General features: G+C 66.0%; 1 protein-coding gene across 2 annotated transcripts; it reads left to right on the top strand.

The window, feature by feature from the left end:
• Positions 1–73: 73 nt before the first annotated feature.
• On the top strand, positions 74–10115 carry MST1R (macrophage stimulating 1 receptor). 2 transcript variants are annotated; one of them, XM_054077088.1, is made up of 21 exons: positions 74–576; positions 1305–2592; positions 3668–3856; positions 3938–4063; positions 4142–4312; positions 4505–4674; positions 4759–4936; positions 5016–5161; positions 5265–5426; positions 5768–5861; positions 5944–6171; positions 6249–6395; positions 6469–6628; positions 6696–6788; positions 7369–7578; positions 7659–7739; positions 7815–7996; positions 8065–8174; positions 8263–8428; positions 8509–8645; positions 9249–10115. In XM_054077088.1, exons 2-21 carry the CDS (start codon positions 1381–1383, stop codon positions 9553–9555), a joined length of 4269 nt encoding a protein of 1422 aa, XP_053933063.1. In that variant the 5' UTR covers positions 74–576; positions 1305–1380; the 3' UTR covers positions 9556–10115. The 2 variants fall into 2 exon arrangements, with proteins under 2 accessions (XP_053933063.1, XP_053933062.1); XM_054077087.1 differs by lacking the exon at positions 74–576 and adding an exon at positions 946–1002.
• The last annotated feature ends 4508 nt before the right edge of the window (positions 10116–14623 follow it).

Genomic DNA, 14623 nt, shown 5'->3' with positions numbered 1-14623 from the left:
TGCCAAGCTTCGAGTGGGGAGAGTTTGATCCAAGTTTGGGGAGGGTGCAACCCCACCCCATTGTCCTGCTGGGGGGCAGGAAAGCAGTCGGGACTGTGCTGGCAGGAGGCACTGCCGGCCGGAGCGTGGGAGCGCGAGAACCCTGGGACGAGCTGGCCAGGGCCGGCTGGTGTTGAAACCGAGCGGGAGGAAGGAGCCGTTGGATAAGGCGCGTGGCCAACGTAACTGCCGGGCCTTGCACAACGCCGGGCAGAGCGGAGGCTGGCAGCCAGGTGACGGGGAGCCTGGGCTTGGTGTGTTCAGCCCCTCCCGGGACCAAAGTCTCTCGGCAGCTTGAGACGGTGCCCCACTCGGCGTGGGGACCGCAGCCCCGCCACCCGGGAGCAACGGGGCGCTTGGAGGACAGATCCGGGATGAAAACCATCTTCCTTCGTCCTTGGGAACAGCAGCGAGCACTGGTGGCGCAGGCAGCCCTGGATGGGGGGAGGGAAAGGGGGCACGAAGCAAAGAGCGGGCACAGCCACAATGAGCCCCACGGCTGCACGGGCAAAGCTGGGAGCCCCGAGAGGCCTGGAAGTGAGTGGGGAGCGGTGACGGCGTGTCGGGGCGGCCACAGCCCCTGCGCCCACGGCAGCGGGGTGGGGGCTGCGGGAGAGAGGGGCTGATGGTGCCGGTGTGCCCCCCACGCCCCGGGATGCCCGCACACCCCGCGATGCCCGCACACCCCGAGATTCCGGCACCCCCCAGACAGGCTCCGGGACGCCTGTACCACACGCCCCTCACGGGGTAGCTGCCCCCCCGCGGGGTGCCGGCAGCCGCCCCTCAGCCCCCGCCCCCCCGAGCATCCCTCCGGCCCCGCTCGTCCCCCGCCGCGCCCCCCCGAGCGCCCCCCTCGGGTGTGAGGAGCCCCGCCCGGGCCGGGGCACGGCTGTCCCGCCCCGTCCCGCCCCGGTCCGCCCGCTCCCTCCCCGCCCTGTCCCGTCGCAGCCCGGCAGCGCCCAGGTGAGCGCCCCGAGCCCCGCACCGACCCCGCTGAGCCGGGGGGGGTCCCTGTCCCAGGGGGATTTCGGGGTCCCCCACCCTATGGCTGTCGGGGGGCGGGCAGGGGTCCCCAGCAGGGATCCCCGGGGCGGGCGAGGGGCTGGGCGGTGGCGGCAGGATCCGTCCCCCCCACTTGCGGTGTTTGGGAGGGGTTCGGTGCGGCCACTGCTCCGCAGCATCACCCGCCGCGGCCCGGGGGGGGCAGCGCCCCGGGGTCCCCTCCCGACCGCAGCCGGAAAACCCTCTCTGCTTTATCTTGGCAGGTGCGATGGTGACCCGTCCTCCCCGCGTCCCGGCCCCGCTCGGCGCGGGGCACCGCCGGTAAGGGCACCGCACACCATGGGGCGGTGGTGCCTCTGGCTGACCCTCGCCCTGCTCCCGCTGGGCGCCGGCGCCTGGCAGTGCCCCCGCATCCCCTACAGCTCCACCAGGAACTTCTCGGTGCCCTACGCGCTGCCCAGCCTCGACGCCGGCAGCCCCGTGCAGAACGTTGCCGTCTTGGCCGACTCCGCCGGCGCGGCTGCGGTGTTCGTGGCCGTACGCAACCGCATCCTGCTGGCCAGCCCCACGCTGCGCCTCCTCTCCGTCCTCGTCACCGGCCCCGTGGGCAGCGCTGAATGCGAGATCTGCCGCCTGTGCCCGGCCGCCACGGACGGCCCCGAGGACACGGACAATGTCCTGCTGCTGCTGGACCCGCTGGAGCCGTGGCTGTACAGCTGCGGCACGGCGCGGCACGGGCTGTGCTACCAGCACCAGCTGGAGGTGCGGGATGGCGAGGTGGCCATCGCGACCACGCGCTGCCTCTTCTCGGCCACGGGCAACAGCCCGGCGTCCTGCCCCGACTGCGTGGCCAGCCCCTTGGGGACCAGTGCCACCGTGGTGGCCACCTCCTACGCCTCTTTCTTCTACCTTGGCTCCACCATCAACAGCAGCGTGGCAGCGCGGTACAGCCCCCAGTCGGTGTCTGTTCGCCGGCTGAAGGGCACCTTGGATGGCTTTTCGGATGACTTCCAGTGGCTGACGGTGCTGCCACAATACCAGGACAACTACACCATCCACTACGTGCACTCATTTGCTGATGGCGACCACGTCTACTTCGTGACGGTGCAGCCGGAGCGGCCGGGCTCAGCAGCGTTCCACACGCGCCTGGCGCGGCTCAGCACCCACGAGCGCGACCTTCGCCGGTACCGCGAGCTCGTTCTTGACTGCCGCTTCGAGTCCAAGCGACGGCGGCGACGGCGCAGCGCTGAGGAGGATGCTGAGCGGGATGTCACCTACAACGTGCTGCAGGCAGCCCACACCGCCCGCCCCGGTGCCCGCCTGGCCCGTGACCTTGGCATCAACGACACTGACATGGTGCTCTTTGGTGCCTTTGCCGAGAGCCACCCAGAGAGCCGGGAGCCACGGGAGAACTCGGCCGTCTGTGCCTTCCCCCTCCACCTCATCAACCAGGCCATGGAGGAGGGCATGGAGAAGTGCTGCGGCACCGGGCACCCAGCGCTGCTGCGCGGGCTCAGCTTCTTCCAGCCAATGCAGTACTGCCCGCACAACGTGAGTCTTCCACCATGTCCGTGCTTGGGTCTGGGGGTTGGCCGGGAGGTGGATCTGGGGTACTGGGAGGCGCTGGCAGAGCAGGGTGTGCCGGGGCTTGGGTTGGGCAGGGGGAGAGCGGAGTCACCCAGGTGTGAGGCAGCCCCGCCGGCCGCCCAGCGGCAGCACCGGTCACACCAAAAAGTCAGGGTGCTGGTGGGGATCCAGCCGTGCTCCCCAGCCTGGGCACGTGTCCTGGCACACGGGTGCACTGCCGCTTGCCGCGCCAACGTCCACTCCTCAGTGTGGCTGCCCCGGGCAGCACTGGCTCTGGTCCCTGTTGGTGGCCGCCCCCTCCAGTCTTTATGTCCACGCAGGGGACAGGGAAGCCACATGGCCTCATGCTCCCCAAACGGGGGTGCACGGGGTGCCTGGCAGCTCCTACCTTGCCCTGTCCCGGGGACGCCGCCTTCTCTGGGCAAATAAACCGCAGGCGGAAGCACCATTAGTCACCGGCATTTCTCGTCTGCCGCTGCTGTGGGGCAGGAACGCCGTGTCCCAGCGTGGGGCTTGACACCCGGGAACAAGCCCCGGCACGGCTGGGCGGGCGCCCCGGCAGAGCCCCTCGGCAGCAGGGGCCCAGCGAGCCCCTGTGACATGAGTTTCGGAGTTCTCAGCCAGGCGCGGGCACATCCCCTGCTCTTCCCACGCAGCGAGCAGACAGCTCAGTGCCGCTGACTCACGCACTGGTGGGGCGAGCTGGGAGGGGACCCCCAGGCTCGGTGGGGACCCCTCGGGCTCTGCTGCGCCCCTTCCTCCCGCACCGCGCCCCGGCGGTTAGGGGTGGCTGGCGTTGGGGCGCCCTCCGCACTATGCCAGCACCCATAACTACATCCCAACGGGCGGGAGGTGAGGGCAGGATCTGACACGCACGAGGGCTGCGGGAGGGGCCGCGGAGGGTGCTTTGTTGCCCAAAATTTTCCCTGCCTGGGAGGGAGTTTGAGCAATGAGGCGCTGCCCGGAGCATCCGGAGCTGGTGCCCGCCTGGCAGGGCGCAGGGCCGGCCTCAAGGGTCCCGCTCCACACGTGGCTGCAGGTGAACCTCTCTGCGCCGGTGACCGACACCGGGTGCTGGGACCAGCCCACCCTCGTCCCCGCCGCCTCCCATAAAGTGGACCTGTTCAACGGGCACCTGGCCGGCATCCTCCTCACCTCCATCTTCGTCACCGCCCTGGGGGACGTCACCGTGGCCCACCTGGGCACGGCAGAAGGACGCATCTTCCAGGTGGGATGGAGGGCCGGGTGATGTGGGGGGGCCCCGGTGGAGCGTGGGGCGCGCTCAGCCCCCCGCTCTGCCCCACTGCAGATGGTGCTCCAGCGCTCCAGCTCTTACCTCCACACCTTGGCCAACTTCTCCCTGGGGGAGCCGGGGCCGGTGCGAGGTGCTGTGGGGCTGTGGGACCGCTCGCTGTTCTTCACCGCCGGCACCAAGGTGAGTGGAGGGGCTTTGGGGGGACGGGGTGGGCGCTGAGCCCCACGCGCACAGCTTACCTCTGCTCTCCATCCCCAGGTGTGGCACCTGAACGTCACCGGCCCCGGCTGCCGCCACTTCTCCACGTGCCAGCGCTGCCTGCGGGCCGAGCGCTTCATGGGCTGCGGGTGGTGCGGGGAGCGGTGCACGCGCCGCCACGAGTGCTCCGGCCCCTGGGTGCAGGACAGCTGCCCACCCGTCCTCACCGACGTAGGTCTGCGCCGCCGTCCCCCGGTTCTCTCGGACAGGGAGGGAGGGGGAAAAAGGGGTGGTGCGTGGTGGGCCCTTTGCTCCATCTGGAGCCCCCCTCCCCGCGATGGGTGTCGTGCCCGGGGGAAGGGGCTTTCTGGGCTGGAAACCATCACGGGGCGATCCGGGGTGACGCGGGTGCCTCTCCTGCAGTTCCACCCGCGGAGCGCCCCGCTGCGGGGCCGGACCCGGGTGACGCTCTGCGGCATGACCTTCCGCTCCCACCTGGACCCCGAGCCCCACCGCAGCCCCTCCGGCACCTGCCGGGTGAGGGTGGGACCGCGCCGCTGCGCCGTGCTGCCCGCGGAGAGCAGGAGCCACAGGTGGGCAGCGGTGCCGGGGGGGGAACAGCGGCAGAGGGGACCAGGGCTGCCCCCACCCTGACTGACGCCAATGATGCCCCGCAGACCCCTGCCCACCTCCCGCCGCAAGGAATTTGTGGACGTGCTGGTGTGCGAGCTGGAGCCGGGGGGCCCGGCGGCAGCGGGGGGCCCAGCCGACGTGGTGCTCACCGTGGAGGAACCCGCTGGACCCTCCAGCTTCCGCGTCCAGGGCTCCGCCACCCTCAGCGGCTTCGTCTTTGTGGTACGGTCACCCCCCGGCAGGGTTTGGGGTGGGGTTGTCTTACCCACCCACCCACCCCACCAACCCCGTCTCTGCCCAGGAGCCCCGCGTCAGCGCCCTGCACCCCCCGTTCGGCCCCCGGGGCGGTGGCACCGAGCTCTCGCTCCACGGCACCCACCTCTCGGCGGGGAACAGCTGGCGGGTGATGGTCAACGGCTCCGCGTGCCCCATGGCCGGGCAGCCCAGGTACGTCGTGTCCCGCTGCCCCGGGCACAGCGGGGTCCCTGGCGGGAGGGGGGCACGGGGATGGTCCCGCTGTTCCCTCCTGCCGAGGCCACCGTGTCCCCAGGCAGGGCGACAGGGCGATCCGGTGCACGGCTCCCGCTGCCGCTGGCCTGGGTGCAGCCGGGGTGACCCTGTGGATCGACGGCGAGGAGTTCCCGGCCCCCCTGCCCTTCCAGTACCGCCCCGACCCCTTCGTGTCGGCCATCGTGCCCAGCTGCAGCTACGAGTGAGTGTGGGGGCTCCCTTCCCCTGGGGGGACACCCCTGGCATCCGACCACCCCCGCCCAGGCTGGAGGAGGTGCTGGGAGCAAAGGTGCCCCAGAGACCGTGTGAACCCTGTGGGCTGTGTGCACCCCGGGGACCACGTCCATCCCTGGGGCTCCCCAGGGGCCGCGTTAGCTTTGGGGACCACGTGCATCCCGGGAGCCTCATGAACCCCAGGGGCCACATTGTCCCTGGAGACCGCACGGACCCTGTTAACTTTGGGGACCGTGTGCACCCTGGGGAGCAGACGCGCTGCCGGGACTGCGTGCGCCTCAGGGTCCGCGTGCGCCCTGCCCGCCACAGGGGCTCGATGCTCACCGTCCTCGGCACCCACCTGGACTCGGTGTATCGCGCCAAGATCCGCTTCGAGGCCGGCGGCGTGAGGACGGAAGCCGCGGTAAGTGCCAAGGCAGGAGGCTTTTCCCCGCCGCGCTGCGCTGGCGGCCTCGTCCCCAGCACGCAGCGTCCCCCGCCCGCAGGAGTGCGAGGGCCCGCGGGTGCCGGAGCGGCTGCTGTGCCGCAGCCCGGCCTTCCCCTTCGAGAGCAAAGTGGAGACGGCGCCGGGGAACCTGAGCGTGCTGCTGGACGGCCCCTCCGGACGATGGCTCTTCCGCCTCCGCTACTACCCCCGGCCCAAGGTCTTCCCCTTGGAGCACGAGGGTGGGCGCCTCCGCCTCAAGCCTGGCGACGATGAGATCGAGGCGCACGTACGTGGGGCGGCGGGGAGGGGCTGGGGGGGTCCCGCCGTGCGGAGCCCCCAGCTCAGCGTGCTGTGCCCGGGCAGCAATTGGGACTGGACGCCGTGGCTGCCTGCGTGAACATCACCATGACGGTGGGGGGCCGGGACTGCCACCCCACCGTGCTGAAGAACGAGGTGACGTGCCGGCTGCCCCGCGAGCTGCGCCTGCCCCCGGCCGGGGCCCCCGTGCAGGTGAGGCACCGCTGGGCGGGCGACCGCGCCGCGATGGCCCCCGCGCCGCCCCCCTGAGCCCCCGCTCCCCCAGGTGTGCGTGAATGGCGACTGCGAGGCGCTGGGCTGGGTGCTGCCCGCCGCCGCCTCGCTGGACCTGGCCGCCAGCCTGGCCCTGGGCATCGGCCTCACCTTCCTGGTCTGCTGCGTCGTGGCCACCGTGCTGTTCCGCTGGCGCTGGAGGAAGAGGAGGGGTGAGTGCCACGCGCGCCGGGCGCCCCGCTGCCCCCTGGCCCCCACCAACCCCGCCGCTGCCTGCAGGGACAGAGAACCTGGAGCTGCTGGTGCAGCCCGGCCGCAGCGACCCCCCGGCCACCACCCAGCGCCCCGGCGTCGACTACAGGGAGGTGCTGGGTAAGTGGGGGTCACGGCGGCTGCGGGGCACCCGCCCTCCCCTCCCCCGAGAACCACAGAGCCATGGAGTCACTTGGGTGGAGAAGACCTTTGAGATAATCAAGTCCAACCGTCCCTGTCCACGACTGAGCCATCCCCAACCGCCTCATCTGCCCGGTTTTTAAACCCCTCCAGGGACGGGGGCTCCCCCCACCCTGGGCAGCCTCTGCCAGGGCCTGAGAACCCTTCCCATGGAGACAATTTTTCTAACATCCAATCTGTACCGCCCTGGTGCTACTCGAGGCCATTCGCTGCCATCCCACCGCTTGGGAGCAGAGCCCAACACCCACCGCACCACAACCTCCTTTCTGGGAGCTGCAGAGAGCGATGAGGTCTCCGCTCAGGCAGTTCTTCTCCAGGCTGAGCAGCCCCAGAGCGCTCGGCCGCCTTCTGTGAGCCGTGTTCTCCAGCCCCTTCCCCAGCTCCGTTCCCTTCTCTGGATGCGCTCCAGGCTCTCCATGTCCTTTACGTAGTGAGGGCCCCACACTGAACCCAGGGCTCGCGGTGTGGCCTCACGCGGTGCCGCCGCCTGTCCCCGCAGTGCTGCCTGCGGCGGGCAGCCCTGGCCCCGCGGCACCGCGGGCACGACTGGCCGGTGCCGGCGTGGCGAGCGGCGGGTCCCCGGTGCCCCTGCTCAGGACCACATCCTGCTGCCTGGAGGACCTGCGGCCGGAGCTGCTGGAGGAGGTGAAGGACATCCTCATCCCTGAGGAGCGGCTCATCACCCACCGCCACCAGGTCATCGGCAAAGGTGACGCCGTGCCCCGGTTTGGTTGTGGCATCGCCCGCTCGCCATGTGCAGTGCCAGCCTCACGCCGCCTGTCCCTGCAGGGCACTTTGGCAGCGTCTACCATGGCACCTACAGGGACCCGCTGCTGGGGGACCTCCACTGCGCCGTCAAGTCCCTGCACCGTGAGTAGCCGCAGCTCCTACGGCACGGTCCTGCGGCACAGCACGGTTGGTGCCCCACGGCTTGGCTCTCGGCAGGTATCACGGATGTGGAGGAGGTGGAGGAGTTCCTGCGCGAGGGCATCCTGATGAAGAGCTTCCACCACCCGCAGGTGCTCTCTCTGCTGGGCGTGTGCCTGCCCCGCCACGGGCTGCCCCTCGTCGTCCTGCCCTACATGCGCCACGGCGACCTGCGCCACTTCATCCGCGCCCAGGAGCGGGTAGGGGGGGACCCTGGGGAGGACTGGGAGGGGGCAAGGTCACCTCGCTCACCGCTCCCACCCCACAGAGCCCCACGGTGAAGGAGCTCATCGGCTTCGGGCTGCAGGTGGCCCTGGGCATGGAGTACCTGGCCCAGAAGAAGTTTGTGCATCGGGACCTGGCGGCGAGGAACTGCATGTGAGTGCGGCCATGCCCCACCGTGGGGTCACCGTGGGGTGGGACATGGGGGATGCTGCCCGGTCCCCCCTGAACCTGTGTCCCGCAGGCTGGATGAGACGCTGACGGTGAAGGTGGCCGACTTTGGGCTGGCACGGGACGTGTTCGGCAAGGAGTACTACAGCATCCGGCAGCACCGCCACGCCAAGCTGCCCGTCAAGTGGATGGCGCTGGAGAGCCTTCAGACCCAGAAGTTCACCACCAAGTCGGATGTGGTAGGCGCAGCCACCGTCCCTGTGCCCTGCTGCCCGTCCCCATCCTGCCTGCGCGCCCCACGGTGCTCTCTGCCCCACAGTGGTCCTTCGGGGTGCTCATGTGGGAGCTGCTGACGCGGGGGGCATCGCCGTACCCCGGCGTGGACCCCTACGACATGGCCCGCTACCTCCTGCGCGGGAGACGCCTGCCGCAGCCCCGCCACTGCCCCGACACCCTGTGAGTCTCACCAGGGGCGGCTGAGGGCCCCCGGGGTGGGCTTTGTGTACTGGAGGGGTGCTGAGCCCCTCGCTCCAAGAAGGGCATTGAGGGGCTGGAGCGCGTCTGGAGGAGGGAACGGAGCTGGGGAAGGGTCTGGAGCCCAGGGGCTCTGGGAGCGGCTGAGGGCTCTGGGGCTGTTTAGCCTGGAGGAGCCTGAGGGCAGACCTCATCCCTCTCCGCAGCTCCTGGAAAGGAGGCTGGAACCAGGTGGGCACTGGGCTCTTCTCCCAAGTGAGAGGTGATAGGATGATAGGGAACGGCCTTAAATTGCACCGGGGGAGGTTCAGGTTGGATATCAGGAAGAATTTCTTCAGCGAAGGGTCTCTCGGGCCCTGGCAGAGGCTGCCCAGGGCAGTGGTGGAGTCCCCGTCCCTGGAAGGGTTTAAAGCTGGGCAGACGTAGTGCTCGGGGACGGTTCAGTAGTGGACAAGGGCGGTTGGAGTTGATCTCAAAGGTCTTCTCCCACCAAGCGATTCTCTGGTTCTGTGTGTGGGACTGGGGTGGCAGGGGGTTGTGTGGGGTCCGAGGGGGGTGACGGTGCTGACGGGGCTGTCGGGGCAGGTACGAGGTGATGCTGAGCTGCTGGGCGCCGGCGCCCGAGGACAGACCGTCCTTCACGGGGCTGGTGGGTGAGCTGGAGCGCGTCCTGGCCACGCTGGAGGGGGAGCACTACGTCAACCTGGCCGTCACCTACATCAACCTGGAGCGTGGGCCACCCTTTCCACCTGTCCCACTGGAGCAGCTGCCCCATGGCGAGGATGAAGACGAGGATAAGGAGGAGGAGGAGGATAACGAGGAAGAGGAGGATAACGAGGAGGAGGAGGATAACGAGGAGGAGGAAGAAGAGAAGGATGTGGCTGTGTGCTGACGAGGTGCCCTGCACTGTGGCGGCTCCCGGAGCCCCACGCTGTGGGCACGATCCGCGCGGGGGATGCAGCTGCAGCCCAGTGCTATGGAGCACCCACCTGTGGGGTGGGTGCTGGGAAGATGCTGGGTGCTGAGGGGGCTCCCCATGGCTCAAACTCGGACACTGCGGAGGGGTCCCAGGCTCGGTGCCACGGCAGCTGTGTGCCATGGGGCACAGAGCTCAGCCCCACAGACTGCGTGCCATGGGGCACAGAGCTCAGCCCCACAAATGGGTGCCATGGGGCACAGGCTCAGCCCCACAGACTGCGTGCCATGGGGCACAGAGCTCAGCCCCACAGACTGCGTGCCATGGGGCAAAGGGCTCAGCCCCACAGATGGGTGCCATGGGGCACAGGCTCAGCCCCACAGGCTGCGTGCCATGGGGCACAGGCTCAGCCCCACAGACTGTGTGCCATGGGGCACAGGGCTCCGGCTCAGGTGCAGCGGGGGCTGTGGGATGGCCTGGCTCCCCCAGGGTCCTGTGGGGTTTCCAACCCCTCGGCTGCTCGAATCACTCATTAAAGCCTGAGTTTCTCTGTGCCCAGGCTGGCGCGGGCTGTGGGGCTCTGGGGCTGTGGGGCTGTGGGCTGTGGGGCTCCGGGCTCTGGGGCTCTGGGCTGTGGGGCTGTGGGGCTCTGGGCTGTGGGGCTCTGGGGCTGTGGGGCTCTGGGCTCCCACCTCGCGGGTGGCTGGGTGCGGGGACACCCCCGTTCTGTGCCGCGGGACGGCACCGCCACTCTGCACACCGTGCCACCACGCTGGGGCGACCCCATGCGCCGCGTGTCCCACCGCGGTCCCTGTGCTCGGGAGGGATCCAGGTGTCCGGGAGGTGATGCCAGCACCGAGGAAAAGGGTTTTCCTAAAGTTCCTGCCCTGACCCTCACCAGCTGTGGCCCCCGATGCTCGCGTGGCACAACCTGGCTTTCCCACTCCCTTTGCTGGCGGCGGTGGCAGATGTCACAGCCGTGACGAGCTCATCCTGGCAAGGAGGCCCCTTCCACCCCAATTTTGGGGCAAAATCCCCGAGAACAAGATTTTGGGAAGAAGGAGAGGCTGGTGATGGGCATCGCCCCTGGGCACACATCCAGAGGGCAGGGGGTGGGGAGCGGTGGCAGTGGGTGCTCGGGGCAAGGCCGGGAGATGCCGAAACATGCCCTGACCGGGGCCACAGGCAGCTCCGCTCTGCGGTCCGTGGCCGGCTGCGCAGGTCCTGCACCGCCCCGGCTTTAAATCCAGCCTCCTCGGTGCTCATGACGAGGCGCAGAGCCCAGGGCTGCGTCAGGTCCCATCAGCCAGGCTGTCCATCTCCACCAGCACCTCGCAACTGCACGGCTCCACCGCCGCTCTCAGGAGAGTATTTTTAGTGCCACTGGGTCCCGGAATCCTGCCGTAACTGGGTCTGCCAGGACAGTGCCTCAGTTTCCCCACGGTGTGGAACTCCAGTGTTCGCAGCTTCTCTCCAAACAGATTTTGCCAAGGCCACCAGGCGTGGTATTTATAGACCACGAGGGATACAGAAAGCGACAAGAGAGCTGGAGAGGGACTTCTTCCAAGAGCATGGAGTGATAACGAGGGGGAGCGGCTTTACATTGGAAGAGGGAGGATTCAGACTGGACATTAGGAAGAAATTCTTCACGATGAGGGTGGGGAGGCCCTGGCCCAAGTTACCCAGAGGTGGCTGCCCCATCCCTGGAGGTGTTCCAGGCCAGGTTGGATGGGGCTCAGAGCAACCACATCCAGCGGGATGTCCCTGCCCGTGGTGGGGGTGGGACTGGATGGGCTTTGATGTCCCTTCCAACCCAAACCATCCATGATTCTGTGATTCCGGCTCCGCTGCCGAGTTGCTGTGGCAACGGGAAGGGCCCGGCACCGCGCAGTCGTCAGGGCTGGATCCCAAAGAGGGGGTGCTGAGTGCTAGTGCTGAGGATGCTGAGCCCTGTGCCGTGCCGTGCCGTGCCAGGTCATGCCATGCAGAGCCGTCGTCCCGCCCCGGCAGCGCGCCCTGCACACACAGCACTTTCAGTGTTTTATTTGGGGAAAGCGCTGTCGTTAGCAGGGATTAATTATTAAAATCAGAGCCATCTATAAAACATGAGCGACTGCAGGCGCTGAGCCGGCCACGGTCTCGCTGACAGCACCCAATTTTGGCACCTACTTTGCCATCAGGAGCCCCAAAGCGCCAGTTTGGCGCTTTGGGGCTCCTGATGGCAAAGTAGGTGCCAAAACTGGGTGTTGACATCTTGGGGCACCCCTGCACCCAGCTGGGGCTCTGCTGGCTCCTAGGGAGCTTTGGTGGACCCTTGGGATCTCTGCTGGTCTCTGAAGAGCTTTGGTGGTTCTTGGGAACTCTTGGAAATCTCTGGTAGTCTCTGAAGAACTTCGGTGATCCTTGAGGAGCTTTGGGAGCTCTTGGAGATCTCTGCTGGGTCTTTCGGAGCTTTGGTGGTTCTTGGGAGCTTGGGTAGCCCTTTGATGGCCCTTTGGGAGCTCTGATGGCCCCCAGAGAGCTCTGATAGCCCTGGAGAGCTCTGCTGGCCCCTTGGGGAATCTTCTCTAGATGCTTGGGATGTCTGATGGTCTCTGAAGAGCTTCAGTGGCCCTTGGGAAGCTTCAGTGGATGTTTGGGATCCCTGCTGGTCTTTGAGGAGCTCTGATGGCCCCTTGGGAAGATTCAGTGGATGCTTGGGAGCTCTGCTGGTCTCTGAAGTATTTCAGTGGTCCTTGGAGAGCTTCAGTGGCCCCTGGGGAGCTTCAGTGGCCCCTGGGGAGTTTTGGTGGCCCTGGGGGAGCTTCAGTGTACTCTTGGGATGCTTCAGTGGACTCTTGAGAGCTCAGCCACAGTCGATGGTGGCCTGGGTTCCATCTCCTGCCTGGTGGGGCTGGAGGAGGGACCCTCGCTGCCTCGTGCCACCTCCAGCCTGGATGGGGTCAAAGATGCCCTCACCCTCTACCTGGGCCGGTTCCTGGGGTCCTGCGGGGTCTACACTGGATGCTGATCCCCTGTACCTGGGGTCCCCCCATGGCTACCCCCCATGGCCATGTGGCCACCTGATGGGGCGGCCCTGGCCACCTCCCTTGACGCCTTCCAGGGTGTGTGTGGCGGCTGCTGCTCACCCCGTCGAGGGCTGGGGCGGCCATCGGAGCCTGCGCCCCCTTTCTCCCCCTTTCGTCCCCGCAGCCCCCCAAAAGCGGGTGGGGTTCATTGGGCCCCGTTGCCGTGCCGACGCTCGCAATGATGCTGAGTGCCTGGCGGTTGCCATGGCGATGCTGAGCACGCAGGGATGCGCGTGGCGCTTGAGTCACGGGCACGCTGCACCCCTACTGCGCCCCATTGCACCCCACTGTGCCCCATTGCACCCCACTGCAATCCATTGCACCCCACTGTTCCCCCAGCACCCCATTGCACCCCACTGCACTGCTCTATACCCCACTGTGCCCCATTGCACCCCACTGTGCCCCACTGCACCCCACTGAGCTGCCCTACACCCCATTGCATCCCACTGCATCCCCTGCACCCTACTGCGCTGACTTCTGCTCCATTGCACCCCACTGAATCCCACTGCATCCTGTTGCACCCCACTGCACTGCCCTGTGCCCCATTGCACCCCCAGCACCCCACTGAACCCCACTGCATCGCATTGCACCCCGCTGCACCGCCCTTCACCCCACTGTGCCCCACTGCAACCACTGAGCCCACTGCACCCCACTATGCCCAATGCACCCCATTGCACCCCACTGCTCAGGACGGTGGGTTCACGGGGCAGTGCGGGGGGGCAGGGCACAGCAGAGCCCGTCACCCCAGGTGGGGCACGGGGGGGCCCAGATGGTGCAAGCGGGGCCCAACAGTGTCGGGGTGCGACGGGCGAGGGAAGCAAGCAGACGACTCAATGTGAGTGATAAAGCAAGCTTCAACTTTATTGATTACAGTTGCGGTTTATATACCTTTTACTACATTTTGCTTAGTCATTCCCTAAACTTGATTGGTTTGGTTACACATTTGTCAAACAATCATTGGCTACTACTACATTCGTTTAATCTTATTCTCTCTAACTTGCGGATACAGCGGGGGGCCCACGATACGTTCCTGCTTCCTGCTTTCTGCTTCCTTCAAGTCTTTTGTTCAGCTTATCTCCAGATCCATTCGATCCTCACATTCTTCCTTATCAGCATGTTTTAACATACTCCTGGTTCTTCTTCCTTGCAGCTGATAAGTTTCCACTGAGATACTCATGCTAAACAAAAGCCTCATGATAACCGTGTCTCACACATCCTTTCCATAGATCCATGGCCTTGTTCAGTTAGCCATTCATGCATCCATTCTCCAACAGTTCCCCCTTTTTCTTTTTGAGCAAGCAAAGCATTTTGATTTTTCATTATATTACGCATAATACAATTGTAACCTATCTTACATGCAACTACGAGCAATAATATCAGCCCAAACCAGCGCAATGCTTCCTTAATTATCGATAGGAGCCAAGGGGATAGGGATCCAAAGATTGATTGCAGCCAGCGATCGATTCCCCATCCTTCTTCTTGCGTAAGGCGGTGAAGACCTTGTTGCAATTCTTTTATTTTAGCATGGATGGATGTAGAATGATCGGAAAAGTTCATGCAACACATACCTTCAAATTCCTCACACCCATGTCCTTGCGCTAAGAGCAAAAAGTCTATAGCAGCTCTATTTTGAAGCACCGCGTGATTAACACTTTGCACATCTGTAGTAAGCATATCTAAAATATCTGATGTCTTATTTAATTCGTCCTTTGCCCAACACCCCAATTGTTTTGCTAAATTCATTGCCTTATTAGCTGCAGCTCCAGGGAGGACAATCGCAATTGCTACCTGTTTGAATTTACTCCAAAATGTAGGGTCTCCTATCTGATCGCAGTCTAGCTCATGTACACTGCGTTTTACTCTGCTTGCATTTTCGTTTTGACTCCATTGCATCAGTAGGGATATATTGGGGTGAAATAATGATAACTTTCCCAAATAACAAGGTCCTCCCTGTGGTTTTGCCGGTATACCATTCC

This window comes from Cuculus canorus, chromosome 11 (assembly GCF_017976375.1).
Source record: "Cuculus canorus isolate bCucCan1 chromosome 11, bCucCan1.pri, whole genome shotgun sequence".
In the NCBI taxonomy this organism is placed as follows: Eukaryota; Metazoa; Chordata; class Aves; order Cuculiformes; family Cuculidae; genus Cuculus; species Cuculus canorus.
Note: the sequence above shows the minus strand (reverse complement) of the source record. Positions and strands in the feature narration are given on the sequence as shown.